This window comes from Podarcis pityusensis (assembly GCF_964106645.2).
Source record: "Podarcis pityusensis genome assembly, chromosome: 6".
Lineage (NCBI taxonomy): Eukaryota > Metazoa > Chordata > Lepidosauria > Squamata > Lacertidae > Podarcis > Podarcis pityusensis.
The window spans coordinates 53,425,378-53,448,261 of NC_138030.1; the positions used below are offsets into that span (position 1 = coordinate 53,425,378).

General features: G+C 42.7%; 1 protein-coding gene and 2 long non-coding RNA genes across 3 annotated transcripts in view; all 3 read left to right on the forward strand.

Annotated features, from left to right (window-relative positions):
* LOC308479127 overlaps window positions 1-22,884 on the forward strand; it is an 83,663-nt gene that overhangs the window by 58,225 nt on the left and 2,554 nt on the right. The gene's annotated exons all lie outside the window — the stretch shown is intronic.
* LOC308479057 (cytochrome P450 4B1-like) lies at window positions 1,748-22,818 on the forward strand. Its single transcript, XM_081009426.1, has 12 exons — window positions 1,748-2,009; window positions 4,797-4,938; window positions 11,324-11,368; window positions 12,773-12,900; window positions 14,550-14,674; window positions 15,575-15,726; window positions 16,771-16,877; window positions 17,121-17,311; window positions 17,924-18,057; window positions 18,926-18,990; window positions 20,917-20,999; window positions 22,591-22,818. The coding sequence occupies exons 1-12, from the start codon at window positions 1,824-1,826 to the stop codon at window positions 22,757-22,759; spliced, it is 1,527 nt and encodes a 508-aa protein (XP_080865552.1). The 5' UTR covers window positions 1,748-1,823; the 3' UTR covers window positions 22,760-22,818.
* On the forward strand, window positions 4,947-10,483 carry LOC308479142. Its single transcript, XR_013987497.1, has 3 exons — window positions 4,947-7,354; window positions 7,410-8,797; window positions 9,922-10,483. It is a non-coding gene; the product is annotated as an uncharacterized lncRNA (long non-coding RNA).

The following is a 22,884-nucleotide window of genomic DNA, read 5'->3' on the forward strand; positions in this document are numbered from 1 at the left end:
GGCTCCCCGTGCTTCGGGCGACAAGCTGCAGCCCCAAGCCTCGCGCGCTCGGCGGGACCTCCTGCCGGGCGCGCAAGGCTTGCAGACACTCGCCCGAAGCACGGGGAGCCCTCCGGAGGGCTCCCCGTGCTTCGGGCGACAGGCTGCTGCCCCAAGCCTTGCGCGCTTGGCGGGACCTCCTGCCGGGCGCGCAAGGCTTGCGGACACTCGCCGGGGCTGCAGGCTGCTGCCTGCAAGCCTTGTGAGCCCGCGGGAACTCCCACCGGGCTTGCAAGGCTTGCGGATAGCTTCCTGAAGCCTGGAGAGCGAGAGGGGTCGGTGCGCACCGATGCCTCTCGCTCTCCAGGCTTCAGCGAAAGCCTGCATTCGCTCCATTGGACGCACACACATTTCCCCTTCATTTTTGGAGGGGAAAAAGTGCGTCCTATGGAGCGAAAAATACGGTACTTGTGCCAGGCTTTTCCAGGATTGACCATGGAGAAGTTGAAAGCTGGCATCTTTGATGGTCCTCAGATCCGTCAGCTCATCAGAGATCCAGAGTTCGGAAACTCAGTGAACGAAGTGGAACTGGAAGCATGGAAGGCATTTGTTCTGGTAGTGAAGAACTTTCTTGGCAACAATAAGGCCAGAAACTACGCAGAACTTGTCAACAACATGCTGACTGCTTTCAGAAACCTGGGCTGCAACATGAGCGTCAAGATGCACTACCTATTTTCACATATGGACCGGTTTCCTGAGAACCTGGGTTCAATGAGTGACGAGCAGGGGGAGAGATTCCATCAGGACATGAAAGAGATGGAGACCAGGTATCAGGGTCGCTGGGATGCAGTCATGATGGCTGACTACTGTTGGACTCTGAAGAGAGACCTCCCTGCCGCTGAGCATTCCTGGAGTTGCAAGAAACGGAAGTTCAAGCCCTGAAGTTTGAAAAATGGTGAAGCAACATGCAATTTACGTGTACTTACCTTTATCAATTCCCACCATTCAGTTTACAGTAAACCTGACCTGATGGAGAGAAACGGATGCCATTTCCTGATTCAGCAGTGCAAAAATACCCTAAATCAGTTGTAGAAATCTAGACAACATTCAAAAAATAAAAAATTGTTGCCCAGTGTTATTAATGGGATAACAGACACATTGCCCCTGAAAGATTAATGCCTCTGGCATTCCAGGTAGAACACATACACATACATAGGCATGGACTTATAAGGCAATGTTGCTGAGTTCAGCCTTAACGGATGGATGCACCTGTATCCTTTGCAACCACACTCCAACACCCACCCAATCTGATTCTTGGGTGGAGGGAGGCATGGTAAATGATAAGAATAGAGATCAGCCTCTTGCACCTTACATTGCTTAGCTCATTCACACTGCGCTAGAACTTAAGCAGAGCCTTGGATCACAATGGATCGTTTATCCGCCAATTTGAACCCTAAAAGCAAACAGAATGCTTTTGCAATTAGCCCTTGTCTGATTCAGTGGCAGAGATTCCATACCTTAGGCATAGCCACCAAGAGCCCTTGCTTTATAAAGGCTGCTGGATTAACTCAGGTTAATCTCCCGAGCTGTAGTGATATTATTTATAGCATAATCGGTAAAATGCTGATCTCCACCCCTGTGTTTTGTCCCCCCCCCCCGTTTGTTTGCTCACTTTGGAAGTGGTGCTGCACTTCATTCCAGCCTGCTGAAATATGATATCTAAGGTGTCCCCGCCTATTTGTTTCATATATAGCCTTACTACAGGATTGCATACGAGCTGCATCCAGACATACTTCAACCAAAGAGCCCCAGAAGCTGCTTCCAGGGAATTCATACTGAGCAAAATGCAACTCGCCTTGCCTGGACTGGGGTTAAACCTTTACCTGTTTTTTTATGCAGCTGCTACCTTCTGTCTGGTCAGCGTGCTCCTGAAAGTCACCTGGCTATACCAAAGGAGGCAAAAGCTGATCAGATCTTTGGAGAGCTTCCCAGGGCCACCGAAGCATTGGTTTTATGGACACACCAATGAGGTAGGACTTCTTCATCCCATCTAGTAGAACTCAGAAAAAAAGTGAGTGATTGTAATGTTTTGTGCCAAACAAATGTAGTGCTGTTGCCATTGCTGGTACATCAGACTTTTCGTGAGCAACTACAACGCGGGCGGCAAAGGGCAAAGTAGACATTATGGTGCCATGACCTATGCGTTAGAATGTGAGCTAGATTCCTATAAAGCAGGATGTAATTTCACGTACAGAGAGGCAGACATGAGATGAATGCTAGAAGTGTCTATCTGCACTTTACCCCAGAAGCTAATTGTCCCTAGCCATGGTGCTGTCGCCTTCTGGTTCAGCACCCAATTCCTATTCAACACACCCATTCACTACCTTAAATCATTTCTCACATTATAGGAATTTGGTGATTTAATTCTAACACAGGGATATATCGCCATGACGCTGAGGTTGCTTCCAGGCTGTTGCTGTTTGGGGGAAAGTACGAGGTTTAGGAGAGAAACTTAAATGGGGTACAAATTACAGGATTAAGGGGATAGTTTTGGAAGGTATCTGATAAGCATGCTATGAAGCAGCCCATTGCTTATTGTGGAGTGAGAGATCCCTGATGGCCTGGGAACTTTGTGCTTTAAAGCAGGCTTGAAATGTTTTTGATCAGAGAGAATGCTAAATCTCCAAAAATGGAGCCCTGGTCATGGAGAGCTATGTTATGCAGTAGCCCCAAACTTGTTTAGGGGTCTAAGAGCGTATGTACTTCTTTGTTCTGATTGCTCATACAGATACAGAGCTGGGATTTAGGAATCAGCTTCATCTCATGCCTGATCAAAGACTTTGGAAAACTAAAAAACTTGTATATTACTTCATGATATATTAGGTGGATATAGGCTGGGTAGAATTGGTTATACCAGTGTAAAGCTTCTGAGACCATCTTTATATGTAATGTTTATCAGGCTGCCTTAAGACCCTGAGATGGCCTGGACAACGGGAAGTCCACACCTAGTTGACTATAATAGCATTGATTTGATTTTTGTTTTTTTTTTTAATCATCTTTATTAAAATTTCCAATAATAACAGAATAAAGAAGATAGAAAAGATAAAGAAAAAAAAAGAAAGAAAAGAGACCAATTTTAAACCCTTATTTTCATAACCTTCTTTCTGGGACTCCCTCCTTCCCCTCCCGACTGTATTCCCCTTTCCCTACGTTGATTCCACAAGTTCTCATTCCCAATTTAACCTAATATGTTGTGCCTAATAGCCAATTTAAATTACAATCTTAACATCACTCCTCACCTTTAACAAAATAGAACAAAGATTTTTTCCCCCAAAATCTACCCCGTTTCCTTCCACGAATTCCCCCTTTTCTTTTTTTTTTCCAAAACTTGTTAAATCAAAATACCAAAGTTATATATAAAAAAAAATTTAGAAGATAGAAAATAGAAGAAGGTTCCAGAAGTTGGTTACATAGCCTTTGGATTCTAGAGTTCCCCCTCCCTTCCCCGGTTTAGATTCCCTATGTCCATCAGTCTGTATGTTGTCGGCCTGGAGGTCTCAAGTCCACAGCCAAACTTTCTCAATTCATCTTGCCGGTTTTCTTTAAATTTACTTGTTTTGATAATGTTTAATTTCAAAAGTCCAGTCTAATCGAGGCCTTTAATTTCCCTTGATCATTGTTACTCCTCCCATTGTTCTTGCCGTGGCGTAGTTGGTCCTTTACTCTTTTGTTTCTTACTTTCTCAGGTTTCTGTCTTGTTCAGCTGCAAAACCATTCTTATTCTGAAATCTAGTATCTCTACAGAGGTTTGTTATTCAGGAGCTTACTTAAATAGAAAGATTCTATTGTGTTGTCACCTCTGTAGACAAAACAAATATTTCAGTTTTGCTACTTTCCCAGGAGCTAAGACCAGTAGTACACATCCCAGAGTAGTTTTCCATATACGCCGCTTGTAATGTCCCAAAGCCCCTCTAGAGGGATTGCAATAACTTTGTGTCCTCTCATCCAAAAGTCAAATTGTTGTTTCTTTTTCCACCCGACATTTTGTATCCATATTTATATCCAATTGTATCAAAATTAACCAGCAAAATACTTGTAGCAAAGTCCTCTTTATATTCTCAAGATTTGACAGCTACTTTGACAGCTGTCAAACTCTCCATCTCTCTCCGCCAGGTTCTCTGAATCGCCCCGGTTCCCGGGGGGGGGGGTTGCCTTTTCCCTCTCACCCTCGACTCTCCTCCAGCACAATTCTTGTAATGATTCCATCGTGGAATTTGGTATTTTTAGTCAGCAATAAACTTCTGAATTGATCTTGGTTTCTCAGTCCTTGTTTTAGCATGTTTACAATCAGGGAGGGGACTGACTTCCTTTTTAGATCCCCCCCGCTCGTGCCGAATCCGAAAAAAAAAATTCCTTTTTTTTCCCCTCCTTTTGTACCCGGTTACCCAATTACTCACGGGTTTTTGTTAAATGTCCGAATTTCAAATGGAAGAAGCCAGCGCTCTCCGACGAATGGCATGCGGCTGCACTCGGCAGGGGAAGCGATAGACTCAAAGTACCACGCCACTCCCAGGCACCCGATCCGTAGCCTTTAAAAAGGCTCCTTCACGAGTCGGGAGGGCGCTGACGGTACCAGCCGAGTCCCCATGTCCACGGGCCCCGTGCCCGTGGTTTTTAAGGGTCCCCGCGTCGCCGGCGCGGTAGGACCCAGCCCCTGCCGAGCCGACTCCCTCCGGAGCTCGGAGGGAGTCCGCCATTCGGCGATGGCGCCAACCCGGAAGTCGCATTGATTTGATTTTTGTCCCCAATTGCCACAGCTCGGTCGAGTCGGAGAACTTACCACAATGGTGTCCTGGTCGGAGAGATATCCCAAGGGTCATTCCTTGTGGTTTGGAGCTTTCTTGGGGTTTCTCAATATCTACCATCCAGATTACGCCAAGGCTGTATACAGCAGAGGAGGTAACGAAATGGCCCATTTTAAGGCAATATCTGTACATCTCCTATCTGTACACTCAGTGTCATTTGGTAGCTAAGCTCTATTGATGGGGGACCTGTGGCCCTGCAGATGTTCTTGGACTTCTGTTGCCATCAGCCCCGGTCAACATTTCCAATGGTCAGGGATGATGGGAGTTGTAGTGCAGCATCTGGAGCAGCCCAGGTTTCTCATCACTGTTATGTTGTAAGAGCTTAGCTGTAGAAACATAGGAAGCTGCTTATACTGAGTAAGGCCATTGGCCCATCTAGCTCAGCCTTGTCTACATCGACTGTCAGTGGTTCTCCAGGGTCTCAGACTTGGGTCTCTCTCAATCCTAACTGGAGATGCCAAGGATTGAACATGGGACCTTCTGCATATGAAGCAGATGCCCCACCATTGAGCTATTACCCTTCCCTTAGGTATGTCTGCACTCATCACTCTCCTCTGAAGTTGTTCCCTTTAAGCCAGTAGCCTGACTGACTTGTTTTTCTGGTTGGCAAACCAAACCAAACCAAACCAAACCAAACCAACAACTATATTGTAAACCAAACAAACCCAAATAAAACAAAACCAACAGCCACTTTAGCCCAGGAAACCCAGGAAGGTGCAAAAAGTATTGCAAGTATCGCTATAGAATTATATGTGAGATAGCAAACATTAACTTGTCTCACAAATGCTAATCGACTGAGAGGGAAATTACCTCTGAGATACAGGGGTTGCACATGATGCTGAAACTCCAGAAAGAGCTCGTTGTTCAGAGGAAGCCATAACCATGTCACTTCTTTGAATCATTCTGAGTGTTAGTCTCTGTGTTTTGCACTTACTATCATATTTTCTCATACAATTTTGCAGGTTTTTACTTGTTAAACTTGCCTTAAACTTTCAGCAAGTCCAACCTTACCTGAAAGGCATAGAAGTTGGTATTTTATAATAAAAGAAGAGTAGGCCTGGCACTCTTCTATTGCAACCCTTTAATTTGTTCTATTGGCATCGATGCTGAGTCTTCTTTTCTCCTTCCTCCCTGGTCTAGATCAATGGTAGAACTACCACGTATTCCTACCAGCCTATGGTTATGGAAAGCCACATACCCAACACAGCTCAGCAGGAAAGGTTGACTAGGATTGTACAGATAGTGTAATCAGGAACAGAAATCCAGACCTCGAAGGTGAAAAGCTACAATTCCATTTTAGTCATTACAGAGGCAATGTAAATGCCTATAGTTAAAGAACACCTGCCCATAGGGTGTCAGCCACAACAGGAAAAATATTTATGGATCAGCAAGGGCTTATGACAACCAAATGCGACATCTTCAGCAGAGGAGGGGTGATGACCAGCCCTTCAATTTCCAGGTGGAAACAAGCCAGAAATTAGCCCAAGGCTTCATCCTTGGAACAGGCACCAGTCTGATCATAGAATCATAGAGTTGGAAGGGACCCTGAGGATCATCTAGCCCAACCCCTGAACCTGCAACCTTGGCCCTATCAGCACCACGTTCTAACCAGCTGAGCTATCCATCCTGCTGCCTATTTATTGTTCAGTGAGTTCTTATTTAAAGCTCTGTCTACGGTTAGCACAGTTAGAGCTAACTGTGTCCGATGGTTCTCATCTGCTTTTCTTCTCCCCTTTTCTCCATATGCAATAATCTTTTTTCTCTTGCACTTGCAAAACAAATGATTAATGGTCCCAGTGTGCCCTTACATTCTTTCTTTGTTTACACACGCTATAGTTGCTACATAAATGCCATGTGGAAAATGTTTTTCTTAAGCATCTGGCTAAAAGCGGAAAGTCTCTCTAAAACATGGAACAAAGCCCTGATCTTAACTTATCGTACTGAAACATCAGTTTGTCTGGCTTAAATATCATCCTGTCATTCTCCTGACATTTCCCCCTGTTGATGGCACTTTGTCTTTTTCTTAAGGTTCATTCCAGGTCATACCAATGCCGTGTGGCCTTTTTAGGTTTGACTTGTCGGCATCTAATCAAGGTGTAACTCACATATTCCACCGTTCTCTACCTCCATGTTAGCTAAAATCATAATAGTTTACACAGATTCAGATCAAGAGCTTCACTCATATCAGGCCAGGTTGACTAGGCCTTCAGTGGGTTTGGCTAGAGCAACAGAAGACTGATGTTTTATGTGGTTGATATGTTTCTTGTATCTGCTATATCGCTCAGTAAAATCAGTGCCAGTTCTGGGTTTTGTGGGAACCCTTGGGTTTTGCTCCCTGAGTGTGCCCACCTGCTCTTCCTTTTCACTATTGTCCTCTCACTTCCCTGTGCTTCTGGGCTCAGTTGGCACCATCTTCCAGAGAAAGAGAACACAAGGCATGTTCCTTGTTCTTAATCCTAAACTGCTTGTTTGGAGATATCAGATGATCAGGCAGTAATAGCAAACTGCTTGTTTGGAGATATCAGATGATTAGGCAGTAATAGTAAGGAGGAGGAGGAGGAGGAGGAGGAGGAGGAGGAGGAGGAGGAAGATGGCCAGGAGGCTCCAGGAACTGGCAGCGGGCCTTTTACTGGGGTGTGAGTTCGTTCTCCAGTGATACCAACTGCTGCCTCTGGCCCTGAGTAGAAAGCTAATACTTTGTGTGCTTGGAAAATGTTTGCCAGACCACTTCAACAGCTTTTGAAAGAAAGCTTTTGAAAGAAAGAAAGGTTTTCTGAGAAGAAATCCACTCTGTTATGAAGTGGTGTGATAACAGAAGGATTCCAATCCACTACTTTAGCTGAAGGTCACTTCAGCTCTTGAGTCTTTTATACCTTCTACAACATTATTATTCCTAACATTTATTTGTAGGAATAATCAGTGGGCTTCATATGTTTGTTTTCAGCTCCTTACTAAATATATGAGGTGGCAAAATGGTTTTCATTTAAACAACAACCAGCACAGCTTTCCTAGCATTTTCCAGGTGCCCCTTACTTATTCTTATGTATTTTGAGGAGTTTCTGGAGAGCTGTCTGCCAAATTCTGTTTGGTTTCAATTCCTAGTTCTTAATTAACAGAACTTCTGTAGCAGCAGTTGGCACACCTTCCTCTGTTGCCTCCAGCTGTTTTCACTGTTACTTCTGCCTTTGGTTGATAAGATCTTGCATGATCATTCCAGCAAGACAGTGGGAGCTAGTTATAGAGATGCTGAAGAAATTGGATTCTGTAGGCATTTAAAACCAAATTATCAATTTCGCAGTTTCCGAATTTGTGAACCAAAACATGGCTATCCTTTGAAATTTGCAGGTATCTGAATTTTTGCAATGCAGTAGTCTAACAGATGTTTATTAAAAATATATATTAGGGGAAAGTGTGCATAAAAGTGAAGGTATTAGTGAAAATAACAACAAGGATGCATAATGTTACGGGATGGCTTGCAGAAATGTGTACGTTCGTCAAAACTGCATATAAAATTTGTTTACTCTGAGAAATTTGCACTAAAATGCTGATGAAGTTTCGTGAGGATTTTTATTTAAAAAATTAAAATACAAATAGCAGCAATGTGTGGATAACTGAAAGTCAGACTGGAAAAATGAAACATGGAGAGAACCAAACTTGACAGATCCTTCCTTCCCTAGCCAGCAGAAGTAGTAGCAGAGCTGAGACCCCATCCAACTCAGAACAGCCAATTTTGAAAAGCAAAACCTTTTTTTCTAAGTATCCCAGGGATTAAAAACAACAGCTTAAGTTGATTAAACTTGATGGTAAAAGTCCGAAATGAACTCAGGAATGTAACAGAGATATATTTAAATGTGAAAAGTGAAGGCCAGAGAGGAAAGATGGAAAAAGAGAGAGAGCATAGATTGATTATTGGAGCCTACATTTCAGATTACTGGAGGAAAGGGGATCTTCTTGTTTTTTTTAAAAAAATAATTTTTATTAACCGACCAATCAAATCAAATCAAATCAAATCACATCACATAAATTCCGAATTATATTTCAAGTTCCGAAGGGGATTCCAATCATCTTCTTGCTGCTGCATTAATGTCCACAAATCTGTCCAAATAATGTTCACAATTCTATCCAGTCCTATCTTGCTGTTCCCACATCTCATCTTGTTATTTTCATATATTTTTCTTTTTTCTTTGTGATCTCTTCTGATAATCTCCTTAAGCAAGTAAACACAAATTATAATCCTGTGTGGATTTTTCCGTTCGTCCAATAACCATATCGAGATGGTTTCCATATGTCATCACTTCCATAAATAAAAGCACTCTTTCCATCATTAATCTTCACAAATCTGTCGCCTTCTTTAGTCCTCTGAAGAGGTTCGCCCGCAGTATGAAAACAAATGCATTCCTCGTCCCAGACATAAATCTTTTGACAGAACTTGCCAAAATGGCGACACTGTTTTTTACTGCGTCATCCCAAAGCTCTTGTACTTTTCCACGATCTCCTTAAAACATGCTTTGGTTAGAAATTATCTCCACACAGTCTTAAATCTTCCAGCTTAGGTCATTTAAGTGGCATTTCTGACTTGTGGGGGGGATTATTGGTTTATCACATAGAAGAAAGAAAGGAAAGTTGTCCCCCCCATCCAGTCCCGTTGCCGACATACCGAGCCTTGGTGTGTCTTCTCATGATATATTCCTGTTTATCCGACCCGTCTTCTTTCTCAGAGATCCCTTCAATTAGCAGTCTTTACTCCCCATTCTTCCTTGAAATATGTGCATTTGCTTCTTCCTAATTGCTTCTTTTGAAGTTGCTGCAGCTAGTGGCGCGAATCAGAGACAGCGTCCAGGAGAACCGAAATCCACACAAGGGCTTTCTGCCTAGTGCCCCCACCCCCTCAAGTTTGGGGGTGATATATATGGGCACAGCAGGCAAGGGCAGTCCCCCCCATTCCCTTGGGGGGGCAGGGAGGCTGTTTACTCCCATCACAGCCTCTTAATTACCTCGTGTGGGTCGGAGAGATGTTATTGTCGGCCATCTTCCAATGCGCCCCTAGTGGCCCCCCCGGAGGAAAGGGGATCTTCAGTGGAGATCAATCAATGACATTTCCTCCTCCTCATATCAGCATGGAGATGGTTGGAAGGGAAGGGAAACATGGTCTCTATGTGTTTCTTGAAGAGCAGGCAACTACATTTTTTATGCCTTCATATCTCAGTATGGAAGTTTTGCAGGAGAGGAAAGGAGAAAGGTTCTCTGTTTATCTTCAGCGATGTTTTGATCTCCTCATTTCACTGAGGAGATGCAAAGGGAGGGAGAAGCATTGTTAAAGATCTGGACACAGCATTTCATTCTCCCTATTTATTCTTGGAAGTGCATGTGTGGCATATGCCTGTGACAGCATGTATGAGTATCTTGAATGTGTGTGAGAGAGGGAGGGAGGAGATAATGCAGGGGTGTCCAAACTTTTTTCAAAGAGGGCCAGATTTGATGAGGTGAACATTCATGAGGGCCGACCAAAGTTGTTGACCTTTTTTTTGAACCACAGGGCACTGGCAGAGGAAGGGGGAGGGCACCGCCCCCGGCAGCACGATCCCAGTGGGGTGCCATTGCGGCTGTCCCCCGACTGTGCTGGGCACCACACCCCTGTGGGTGGCATGCCACGCCCCCAGGACGCGCGCCAGCTCTGCCCCCACCTGCCCTATGCCCCCCGGTGCCGGAGCATGAAGCTCCACCACTGCTACGGGGAGGAACTGCCTGTGGGGGCAGGATTGAACTGACCGGCAGGCGGGATTAGGCCCCCAAAACAGACTTTGGACATGCCTGAAATAATGTATGAGTGTGGAAGAGGAAAATGAGTTAGTGTTTCTGGAAGCAGAACTTCCTGCTTCTGGCTCTGATGCTTGTCCACCTTGTGATGAAAATAGATGTACAAGAGCATCATGATCAGCATCATGTGTGTGTGCTTTAAAAAAAGTCATATCCTTAGTCATTAATTCAGCGTGTGTGTCAACATGATATTTAGAAAGCAACCCCAAATAGAATGTTAAGATGGAGGGGTATTAATTATAAATTATATGATTGTGTGGTTTTGTTTTTTTTAAAAAAACTTTTAAAAATAGATTTAAGGACAACAACAACATATAGATAAGGGGCGGGGGAATGAAACTACAATAACAAAAGGGGGAAAGGCAATAATAAGCCATTATTTTTCCATGATAATTTTTTTTTTTTGCAGTTTCGTAAATGTTCCTTAAATAAAAATAAACATATTTCTACTAGTTTAGCCAGCCCTCAGCATTTTGTGTCCATCATTCCATTTTGTTATGCTTTCCCTGGGCTACTTGTTTGCTAATGGTTGCATCCAACCAATGTTAGCCATACTCAGAAAAGACCCACTGGTGTTGTTTTTTTTTTTTAAAAAAAAATTAAAATATTCTGCTTTCTTTTTCTGTATTGCTCAATGCACTCATCCTTTTTGAATGTTGCAGATCCGAAGGCTCTTGATTTCTACAATTTTTTTCTCCCATGGATCGGTAAGTAGCACTATGCTTTTGCTTATTACATTTTGATAAGGAATCTCCAACTTCTTTAGGCCCTGGGGCACATCTGGAAATGGTAAGGAACTGCCCCCAAATACCCATTTCACAGAAGAAAAATTTGAAGGTGCTCAGAACAGTCCCTCCAAAAAGAAAAGAACAACCTTAAAATAACCTGCACAGAGCCTAAAACAAGGAACACACAAAGAAAAGGGGGGGGGGAAGGTTATCACTTTAAAAAAAACAACCAAGCAAGTATGGGATGGTGAGGGAGCTCTAGCAGGCACCAGTGATCCAATAGTGCCCACAGGTGCCACACCGGGGACTCCAGAGTTAGATGAATTAACTTAACTTAGGGATTCTTCTTGTGGTGCTATCCCTGATTAAATGTGAACAAGGAGTTTCCTCATCCTCATGTGATGTACTCTACCCATGGCATACTATCAATCTATATCATAAAATCAGAACACTGAGCTCCAAAGAACAGCCAAATAAGAGAAACGTTGATTGGGATCCATCTGTCTTGGGAGGCAATGGAAGAGGGCGCCTTTGGGGATGAAGTCAAACTGTTGGAGTTACAGAGCCTGCTGTGGCTGTAGAGACCAATACAGGATAGTTGTGCTGATGCAGGTGTACAATGGCTTTTCTTCTTTCTGCGCTCCTCCCAGCAGTCATTCCTCCTCCAGTCACTGCTGTGAATATGTACAACTTGTTATTGCATTGGTCCTTGCATTTAATGTAAGTGACAGCAACATACCTCAGAGGTGTCAAGGGGATTTAAGCTCTTATTGCTCTTTCAAGCAAATATTGGACTTTCTGTCCCTTGGCTGACCTCATTAGGGGAAGGGCAGCTATTCACATTCCATTAATGCAATGTGTTTTGTTTATGTTAGACCACTAGCATCTATTCTAAAGAACTGAGTAATCTTCTTGGGAAGACAACGTATGAGCAACTTTGGATAAGGTTACGGGGCATGTCACTAACCATTATGCTAAGTAACTTGTATAATAATGCCCTGTTCAGATTGAAGCCCCTACTGCAATGCAAGCATAGATCCAATTCCTATTAAAGTATACCCCTTTGTTTCCTGTGTTAAAGTCCGCCATCATGACTGCTGTGTCTCCTTTTGTTTGGGCCACTCCTTTCTTCTGCAATTCCAGAAATTGCCATGGTTGAATTCTTTGTGGTAGCAGGGTGGAGATCAACGTGATGATCCACATTAATGCCAACAATCTCTGTATGCCATTTATTGAGAGTACAAAATGCAGATGTATAAGTTGCAGGATTAGATGGGTTTGGGCATGGAATTTTAAATCTTTTTAGCATGCCTCTGTTCAGACATGTTCTGCAGAGATTACTAACAAAATAGAGATTTGACTAGCTTTTTCGTTCCATATTAGGGAAAGGGCTACTGGTATTAGATGGGCCCAAATGGTTCCAGCACCGGCGACTGTTGACTCCTGCATTTCACAGTGATATTTTAAAGTCATATGTGGTACTGATGGTCGATTCCACCCAAGTGATGCTGGTAAGGGCTTTTAAAAAAACAACACCAAAATACCTCTCTCTTATATCTAATAGAAGATCTAAGCCAATAGTATTGTGGTTAAACCAGTTCTTTTTTTTCTGGGGGTATGCAGGGGTACACATACCCCTAAACATTTTGTGTATCTTTGCACTTTTGTCCATTTACTGTATTTATTTTCCTCGTTTTGAACTATAAAATGGTGATTTTCTTGAGTCAAAACATTTTTTTAAGGAAAAAAAGCACTGGGTTAAACTATTCCAGCATGGCAATTGAACTTTGTGCCCAGGTACCAACCAACCTAGAATTTGGAAACCTTGATCAGAAATGTTGATCCTACTCATAGCTTATTCACAAACTTAAACCATCTTGTTGTACTCCTCTGAGCCTTGGGAACTTCCAGGGGCAGCAGCACCAGGTTTGATTTCCTTTGGATGAGGGAGTACAAGCCCAGCACTTTCATGCAGCAAAATGAATGTACCTGTTTCAGGCATCAACCTGATGGTGAGATGAAGACATGAATTTGTAGCTGTTTAGTATTGGCCCTGAGGTTTGGCTTGGGATTCTAGAGTTCTATTTCATTCAGCAAAATGTCTTGGACTAGCACTATTAAAGGATTCAAGCATTGCTTTATTTTCAAATACATAAGTAAAGCATCAGGGAAAGCAACGAGACAGTCCTACAAGGTACCATATATGTGGCTCCACGTCAGATCACCCTAAAGAGACTCTGCCTTCAACAAATTCATAGCTTTGCCTCTACCTCTTCCAAACACACACACCTTTCCCTTAGCTAGAGGATGAGTGTCACCACTACCTCCAAGCTGAGATGGGTACCCCATACAAGCACAAACATTGATTCTCAATTAGCTCTCACTGAGGAAAAGCTGACAGTCATGGAGTATTAGCCAGAAATCTGCCTAACAAAGGAAATGGGTATCATGGAATTATATTTAGACATAGTGTTAAAAATACAGGCCACAACACACACAAACAACACCACAAGCTCACCAGCTGCCATCCTTACTTGTGCCATAAACATAGCCTATTAACTCACTAACTGATCATACGTACATTGTATGTTGCATAATATTTTTTTTGGGGGGGGGGGAATCATAAACAGGAAAAAAATATAGGCACCAGAGGAACCAACTCCTAGGGGCACAAGTCCCTTCGGCCCACCCAATAAAATATTTGAGGGGGCCATGCGCCCCAGGTTGATGGGCATTGCCAGGGCTTCCACATTACAAATAAATGAAAACCATCCTACCACAATATATAAAAATAAGAATTCATTGCTTACTACACATGCTAGGTTGGTTTGTACATGATCATAATCACGCAAATCTGATTGCTCCACTAGTGTTTAGATGACTGCCACGTTCTCTCTCCAATCTATAATTGCAACGAGGGATTTTGTGGTATTTGTGGTTGTGGGGGAAATCACCCGCGTGTCGAATGAGCTGCCTAAATGTTTTTACCGTGAATTGTAAATGTACTAAATAAAGAAATGGATGGTGTGCCCTGCTCATTCTCCGTATAGTTATATGGACATGGCAGCAGCATGGGTGGATGGCTCAAATGTGGATGCCAGAAATCTAATCATCTGAGGAATTTACTTTTGACATGTGAAACCTTTCTCTCTTACATTAGGATAAATGGGAAAGGCTGATCTCAGAAGATAAATCACTGGATATTTTCCAGCATGTTGGGTCCATGACACTGGACAGCATGCTGAAGTGTATCTTCAGTTATCAAAGCAATTGCCAGCTTGACAGGTATCATGAGAACTGGGGGGGGGGGGGGGGAGGGGAGAGACTTAGGAGCGCTTGCCCTGTGGAATGCCCTCCCATCAGATGTCAAGGAAATAAGCAACTATCTTACTTTTAAAGTCATCTGAAGGCAGCCCTGTTTAGGGAAGTTTTTAATGTTTAATGCCGTATTGTTTTTAACATTTGGTTGGGTGCTGCCCAGAGTGGGGGGGGAAACCCAGCCAGATGGGCGGTGTCTAAATAATAAATTGTTATTATTATTATTACTTACAGTAAAGACAAGGGAAAATTTAACTCCAGTTTAGAGATGAACCAGAGAACCATTGGGGGTGTGTGGAATCACTTCTTATATAAATCATTGTCTAGTGAGAACCAATTCACGTGAGCATCAGGTGCACAGAAACTGCTTGAAACCCCTGCACCTGTTCTTTCCAGGCCTATGGGCAGTCTCTCACAAGTCCCATGTTACAATCCAGAGTGGAATGGGTCTAACTAATCACTATCCACCAAGAATGCTTGCAGTTGTGCTGCTACTACTGACAGTTGTACTAACAGTTACTTTGGACAAAAATGGGGTTTAGTGACCGGAAAGAAGTTGTCTAGAAACTGTTGGTTCCAGGGTAGTTTTTTTCAGGTGTAGTCGCAATTCTGCCTCCTTAGGGACAGGAGGCATCACTTCCTTGGTGTAGTGATTAGGTTAGGACTCAGCCACGATAATTTGCTCTCTCAGACTAATTTGCCTCAGAAGGTTGTTATGAGTATAAAATGGCGATGGTGGGCAAGACTATCTATTTCTTAGAGGACAGGTGGGGTTAGACTGAATGTGATAAATAAACTACATTGTTTTGTATTGTGCCTGTTAAAAATAATCACCTCTCAATTAAACTCTTTCTTTGACTCCTCTAGTAAGAATACATATGTCCAAGCAATTAGTGACCTCAGTTGTTTGATGCAGGAAAGAATACAGACATTTCTCTATCACAATGATCTAATCTATCGCATCTGTCCTCATGGATACCATTTCTTCAAGGCTTGCAGAATAGTCCATCGCCACACAGGTATTTCCTTTGGTTCTTCTCTTCAGTGGAGGGATCTACACCTGTATGTACATAGCTAAGGCAGCAAGCCTAACCCCACTTACCTGGGAGTAAGCCCTATTGAATTAAATGGATCTTACTTCTGAGCAGATATGGTTAGGCTTGTGCGATAACACCCCAAGGGCATGGATAGCCAGCTACCAGACCCCAAGCAGAACCCAACTGCAAAATTTAATCTGCAGAAAGTCAACCTGGGCTCTCCTGGGGGGGTGGGGGGATGCTGAGCAATTCTGATGCCTCTCAGGGGTTTCCTAAACCCTTGACTTTTCAACAGTGGCACTTCAGATATGTAATAGCTTCTCCAGAGAGACTCGCCTGGCACCTGCTTTACAGTCTTTTCAATACCAGAAGATCTTTTTTATTCACCCACATTTTTTACCTGTGTTGTAAATCTGGACCATAAACTATTTTATGCTGTCTTTATGTAAGGATGTCTTTATTGCTGTCTAAAACCTAAAACCCTGGGTTTGCTCTGAGAATGGCTTAGCTAGATGCCACCCAAAATAAACTGATGTGTAGACTTTAAAAAAAAAAAGAATATTTGATAGTTGATAACATGTCAGGTTTCATATATGATTTCTGACAAAATCAAGTCAATCAAAAGATGCTAGCAAGTCTAAAGTATGTGAGTTTCCAATTTTTAGGTTAAGGTTTTACATTTCAAACTCAAAATGTCACATCCAAAGTTAAATAGCAATGTTTGCAAATATTTGTTTGCAAATATTTGTTCCAGCAGGTCTAGTAACAACAGTCCTAACCGTGGACTCAGCTATACAGCTATACAGTGCAATATACAATGTGACATTCGATGGTGATGGCAAGCCTTATGGAAAATTCAATGTATTTTTAAAAAGAAACATTTTCCGATTTTTTTAAAGTCCTGTCCCACTATGGGAATTTCTTCATCCTTTTAAGGTTAGTAACATACAGAAAATTACATAGAAGCAGTGAATGTCATGATGTCTGTTTGGGGAAATTATTAGATTTATTACTTTTTTGACACAGAAAAGGTGATTAGGGAAAGAAAGGCACTCCTCAAAGATGAACGGGAACTTGAGAAGATCCAAAAGAAGAGATATCTAGACTTTCTGGATATTCTTCTCTGTGCCAGGGTGAGTAAAATCCACATCATGTATTTCCAAATAAGGGATATATGCATGTATGCAGCCAACAGTCTTGTCCCTTAGATACATTGGTTTACAGTGTTTCTATCTCACTGCCCAGCCAAAAAGGGCTTCCAGAGTGGCTTACTTAAAATAATCAATAATCCCATGAAGGAGGCAAGTGGCTGCATGTGACGGAAAACAAAGCAAGTCCTCCGTGGCTTTTGACCTTGATCATTCTCCATTTTCCAGGATGTAAATGGTGAGGGATTATCTGATGAAGACATACGTTCTGAGGTGGACACTTTCCTCTTTGAGGGTCACGATACCACCACCAGCGGGATTTCCTGGACCTTATATGCCATGGCCCAGAATCCAGCGCACCAGCAAAAATGCAGGGAGGAGATAAAGGAGATTCTTGGAGAGCGAGAGACTCTGCGCTGGTGAGAAGGTCCTTCGCTCGCTATCTGTTTTTCTTTTGTGAGGATCCCTGCTGAAGCAGGGCAGGTTTTACTGTTTTCCAAGCAAATCTGTGACTCTCTTGTCAGACCTCAAGTGGAAAAGTTTTAGATTTTTGAAAACCCTGGTTAATACCTGGGAACTCTTTGGAGAGGTAAGATGCCACAAAAAGTTTCAGTTTGCTTCAGAAATTGCAAATAGTGCTGACCTCCATGAATGTGAGAGTGTGTCATGCTTCAGCATTTTGAGATTCATAGTTAATGCTGAAGGTTAATTTGTTTGGGAGAGGTACATGTGTCTCATATTCAAGTTCTCCCTCAGTTATTTCACTGCATGTATAAATGCAGTTTTGACCAAACTGCGGGAGGCAGTGGAAGACAGAAGTGCCTGGCGTGCTCTGGTCCATGGCGTCACGAAGAGTCGGACACGACTAAACGACTAAACAACAACAACAACATAAATGCAGAATATGCAAGGATGCTCAAATCTCCTTTTTTGTCACGTCTTTTAATATTCTACTCCACTTTCTGTGGAATATTTTTGTCTTCTTGTCACTTGTGAATCTTCCTCACAGTTTGTTTCTTTGTTTCTCCCAGGGATGACCTTAGTAAGATGACTTACACTACGATGTGTATTAAGGAAAGCCTCCGTGTTTATCCTCCTGTTCCTCAGGTGTACCGAGAGCTCAACAAACCAGTCACATTTCCTGATGGAAAGACACTGCCTGCAGGTCTGCCTCATTATGTTTGATTACATTTTACAGTATTTTCAATGACAGACATGAAGGATGGAAACTGAAAGAGTGGCACCGGTGTCCCGATTGTTGGTTTTGTGACAAGTATCTGGCATGATGGGGTGATAGGGTTGACTTGCTCAGTTGTCTTGAAGGATATAATTCTCTATCTGACTTTGGAGTCATGTGCCCCTAAAGGCTGTTGAGAGGCTTAGAAGTTGTACTACAAAAGTTCTTTGTGTTAGGACACTGGAACTAACGAGGCAAGACACAAGGTTTGGGATGTTACTAGGGCAACTTCATTAAACTACAACATTAAGAACTTCTAAGCTGAATAGGAAATATCCATGTGTGGGAAATACACATCCTCTGTCAGGCTCCTAAGTATGCCATATCCAAATTTTAAAGTATGGCTGGCTAAGATCCTTGCCTCACTGAAGACAAGTTTGAATTAGACAAGCCAATGCCAGGATAAGGCATCTTCATATCTTCCTCTGCATATATATTTACATATTAAACTATGCACCACTTCGGAGGCAGTTTGTAAAACTGTCTGTGGTCAAGGAATGACAAAATAAATAAAAATGAAGTATAAAGTCACCCTGAGGACTTCCAGATTAATCTATCTACTCCACGAGTTCTGGCAAAACTCTTTGTCACCTCAGAGAATGACCATGTCTTAATGAAAGCAGACTCAAATCCTCACTAAGGCATTGTAACCAACATGCAAGTAACTCAGCAACAAATACCACAAAATGCATTGGGATGCCATAACAGCTGCATCTTAAAACACAACTTTGTGGTTGTGTTCCACCTTCCATTTACTAATCAGATATTTCTCTCCTTTCCCTCCAATCCTTAACAGGTGCTTTGATATCCCTGAATATTTATGCTCTTCACAAAAATCCTGACGTGTGGGAGAATCCTCAGGTATTTATGCTCTGGAGCATTGTTTGGTCAATGGTTTAGAGCATGTTGAATGCACATTTAAAGTGTGTTTATTGCACACTAAAAGCAGGTGACTCCTCCCCCAAGAATAATGAGAACTGTTGTTTCTGCCTCACAGAGCTTCCATTTCCAGAACCCTTAATATACTACAGCTCCCAGGATTCTTTGGGGGAAATCATGTGCTTTGACTGTGCACTGAATATGTTTTAAATGTGTATCATGGATGTGCACTTAGAATCACCGTACCACAGCAGCGTTGCATGCAAAATGGGATAAATGTACAGTTGCTCAATTCCTTATGAAGACTTTGGGGATGCTCTAGGATGTGGGCTTCTGGTATTGTACTCCACTTTTTTTGGGGGGGGGGATCCCTTGAGAATTGTACAAAATGGCAAGAGTTGGAGCATGAAAATTTGCTGCAACTTGGGACAACTTAGCATTCCACAGCCTAATGTTGACATACCCGCCAACATTTGTCTGATAAAAATAGGGACATCCCATTCCATAATGATAATTTTACTGTTTATACCCCACACATCTTACTGGATTGTCCCAGCCATTCTGGGCAGCTTCCACATATATAAAATCATAATAAAACATTCAGCATTAAAAAAAAAATCCCTATACAGGATTGCCTTCAGACAGCTCGGGGGTCAGAAAACTCCATACCCTTCAACATTTCTCCAGTGAAAATAGAGACATCCTAAGGGAAAGTGGGACATTCTGGGATAAAATCTGAAACTTCTCTGAATCAGGGATGTGCCTGGAAAATAGGGACACTTGGCGGGTCTGCATTGATTGCCCTGTGTTGATGTACAGACAATATCAAGCAGATGCAGCATGGATGCATATTCAGAGCAATAAACATTCTGTGACTGAAAATACAGGAAGGAAAAATAAATAACAATAAAATTTCTTAGCCAAAGTAACTCTGAAAAGAAGAAGAGTTTGGATTTGATATCCCGTTTTATCACTACCTGAAGGAGTCTCAAAGCGGCTAACATTCTCCTTTCCCTTCCTCCCCCACGACAAACACTCTGTGAGGTGAGTGGGGCTGAGAGACTTCAAAGAAGTGTGACTGGCCCAAGGTCACCCAGCAGCTGCATGTGGAGGAGCGGAGACACGAACCCGGTTCCCCAGATTACGAGTCTACTGCTCTTAACCACTGGACCACACTGACTCTCTAGACCACAAAAGAAGAATTCTGCAACCTTTAATTTTTCTGCAAATGATACACATTGTACTCTTGCTTAATTTAACTTGCATAATGTACATTGCTTCTGTTGGCCATGGGGAACATTTATCTAGGGCACTGAAAACTCGTTTTCTCCCTGCCCACTGGATGGAAACCTTCAGCCACAGCTTGGAGATTTCACCAGACATTGCCACATACTTTTAAGCCCATTTTGCACAGCCTTTTCAACAGAGCTGTGGGATAGTAGAAAGTAGTATGGATGAGCTACTGGAATAGATGACAATAACCCTGAGAGAAAAAGACATTGCCAAAAAAGCAGGGGCGTTTGGGTAATGAGGAAGGGCTGTAGCTCAGAGCACAAACTTGAGATGCAGTACATGCTGGGTTCAACCCCCGGCAACTTTCTACATGTCTATGCACATCCATGTTGCCAAACTGAAGGCTAGCCCACATATACATGTACATCACTTGAATTCTGTCTTTGATGTCTGGCAGTGGCATCTGAATGCATCAAGTGACCTCAGTGAAAACCTCTGTGCTTTACAAGAGTGAAAGCTCCTCTTGTGGTGTTGTGACTGTGATGGTCTCTTCACTTGTGCAATATCACTTGATACTGCAGTAATCCAATGATCAGCATGCATGCATGAAGCAGGTCCAAGTACATCTCGTTGCTGATGCAAGCTGCTGATAACTACAGTCTTACTCTCTTTCAGGTGTTTGATCCTCTAAGGTTTTCATCCGATAATTCATCTCAAAGACATCCCTATGCATTTTTGCCATTTGCTGCTGGACCCAGGTAATACAACTAATGATGTAAAGTTGTTCACTGAAAATAGACAGAAGCAAGATGAAAGATAGTCAGCCAAAGCAAAACTTGATTTATATGATCAATGAGTGAAGTTCATCCTCAGAATTATGGATTGCTGCTTACCTGTGTCTGGTTCTCACTGATACTGTGACAAGGAGAACATAACAGCCCCCTTCCATGGGACAGAAGGTTTGTTCTCTCTTTTTAAAGAAATGAACAGAGTCATCTTTCCAGAAAGATTAGCTTTCCCCCCCGATAAAGGGGTCCCTGTGTAAGTGTTCTGTTTACTGAGGCTTTACGACCAATCCACACTCTTTGGGTTGCCTCTGCCCCCGAGTCCAGGGTAATCCATGTGGGGGGTTTTCTATGGGTTAAATGCATCCATAGTGAAGCAGTTGTCTGAACACACCACAGATCTTGCTCTTAATTTAGCACACTATTGCACTTAGTACATGGATTCATGGATCCTTAAGAAATAGTTTTACTGTGGATATATTCTGCCTGTGATGACAACAAACACCCAAGATTAAAAATAAACTCAAAATGTGGTTAGTATGAATGGATTATTGTAAGGACTTAGATGGTCATAACTGAGGATCAGGAATCCTGCACTACAATCCAAATTCTTCTTTATTTAAGCCCTCTGTGGAAACGCCCCATTGCTTCAGAACAGGTTTTGCCAAGCTGGCAAAACAGTTCCCATCAGCACGAATTTGCTGGCTGGAGCTGAGGTTCAAAGCGGCCGTAGGGCAGCCATAGATTGGGAAAGGCTTCTCTAGAGGTATTCCCACCCCCACACCAAAATATCCCATTTCCCATGTACCATCACTTCTTCATTCATTTCATATTCTAGTAACCCATTAGTTCTGCAGCTGGAATAAACAAGGACAGCTGAGGAGCTGGTTGCAAATTGCAGAAACCACACAGGTTCAGGGTTTATGGGTTTTCAGCACCTGCATTCTTGTTTAGACACACGTACCAAAATGTTTAGAAAGTTTGTATGAGTTTTAATTTGTTTGTGGGCTATTCTGTTGCTAGCTTCCTGTATGTTTTAAATCATGGTTGTAAATTTTTATTGTTTTATCTTGTATGTAAACCACTTTGAGATTTATTTCTACAATCAAGCAGAACAGGTGACTCCCCATACGTGAAGTACCGGGAGATAATTAAATAATCCAATTCATGCCTGGAAATGGCAGGAGAGAGCTGTAGAGTCCTCATAGTTCATGAGGAGACCCTCAGCGAGGGCAGAGGAAGCCTCAGTAAAGGCCAGAGGTGCAGCAAGGCTTTGTTTGTGCTGCCCAGCCTCTCCGTCTAACAGCTGATGTAGCTGCTGCTTTCTTGTGTGTCCTTCAGCCTCCTGCCAGCCGCAGGATATTTTTGGATACCGTATTTTTGGTATGGATTGAAGAGAGAGTGACAGAAAAGGCGTTTGTGGGGGGCTCTGTGCCTTGTGCACGCGGGGGCCCCCCATGTAAGTGTGGCAATGCTTATATATGATTCATATGACATGAAATACTAAATAAAAAATTATTATGAGCCTGTTCAAGTTTCAGCTTGAATGTTTTTTCTTCCTCAGGAATTGCATTGGGCAACAGTTTGCTATGATGGAGTTGAAACTGGTGGTTGCTCTGACTTTGCTGCGCTTCCAAGTTGCACCAGATCCTGCTAATCCTCCCCTTGAGAAACCTCAGCTCATAATGCGCTCTTGGAATGGGATTCACTTATATTTAAAAAAGCTTGCATAGATTCTCTGTCAACCACAGAACATGACTCTTGTAAATAATAAAACTTGTGGAGCTGCTAAGATGTGTTATCTTTATCGCTATTTGGTAGATCAGGAGAAATATATTACAGTCAAACCTCTGCTCCC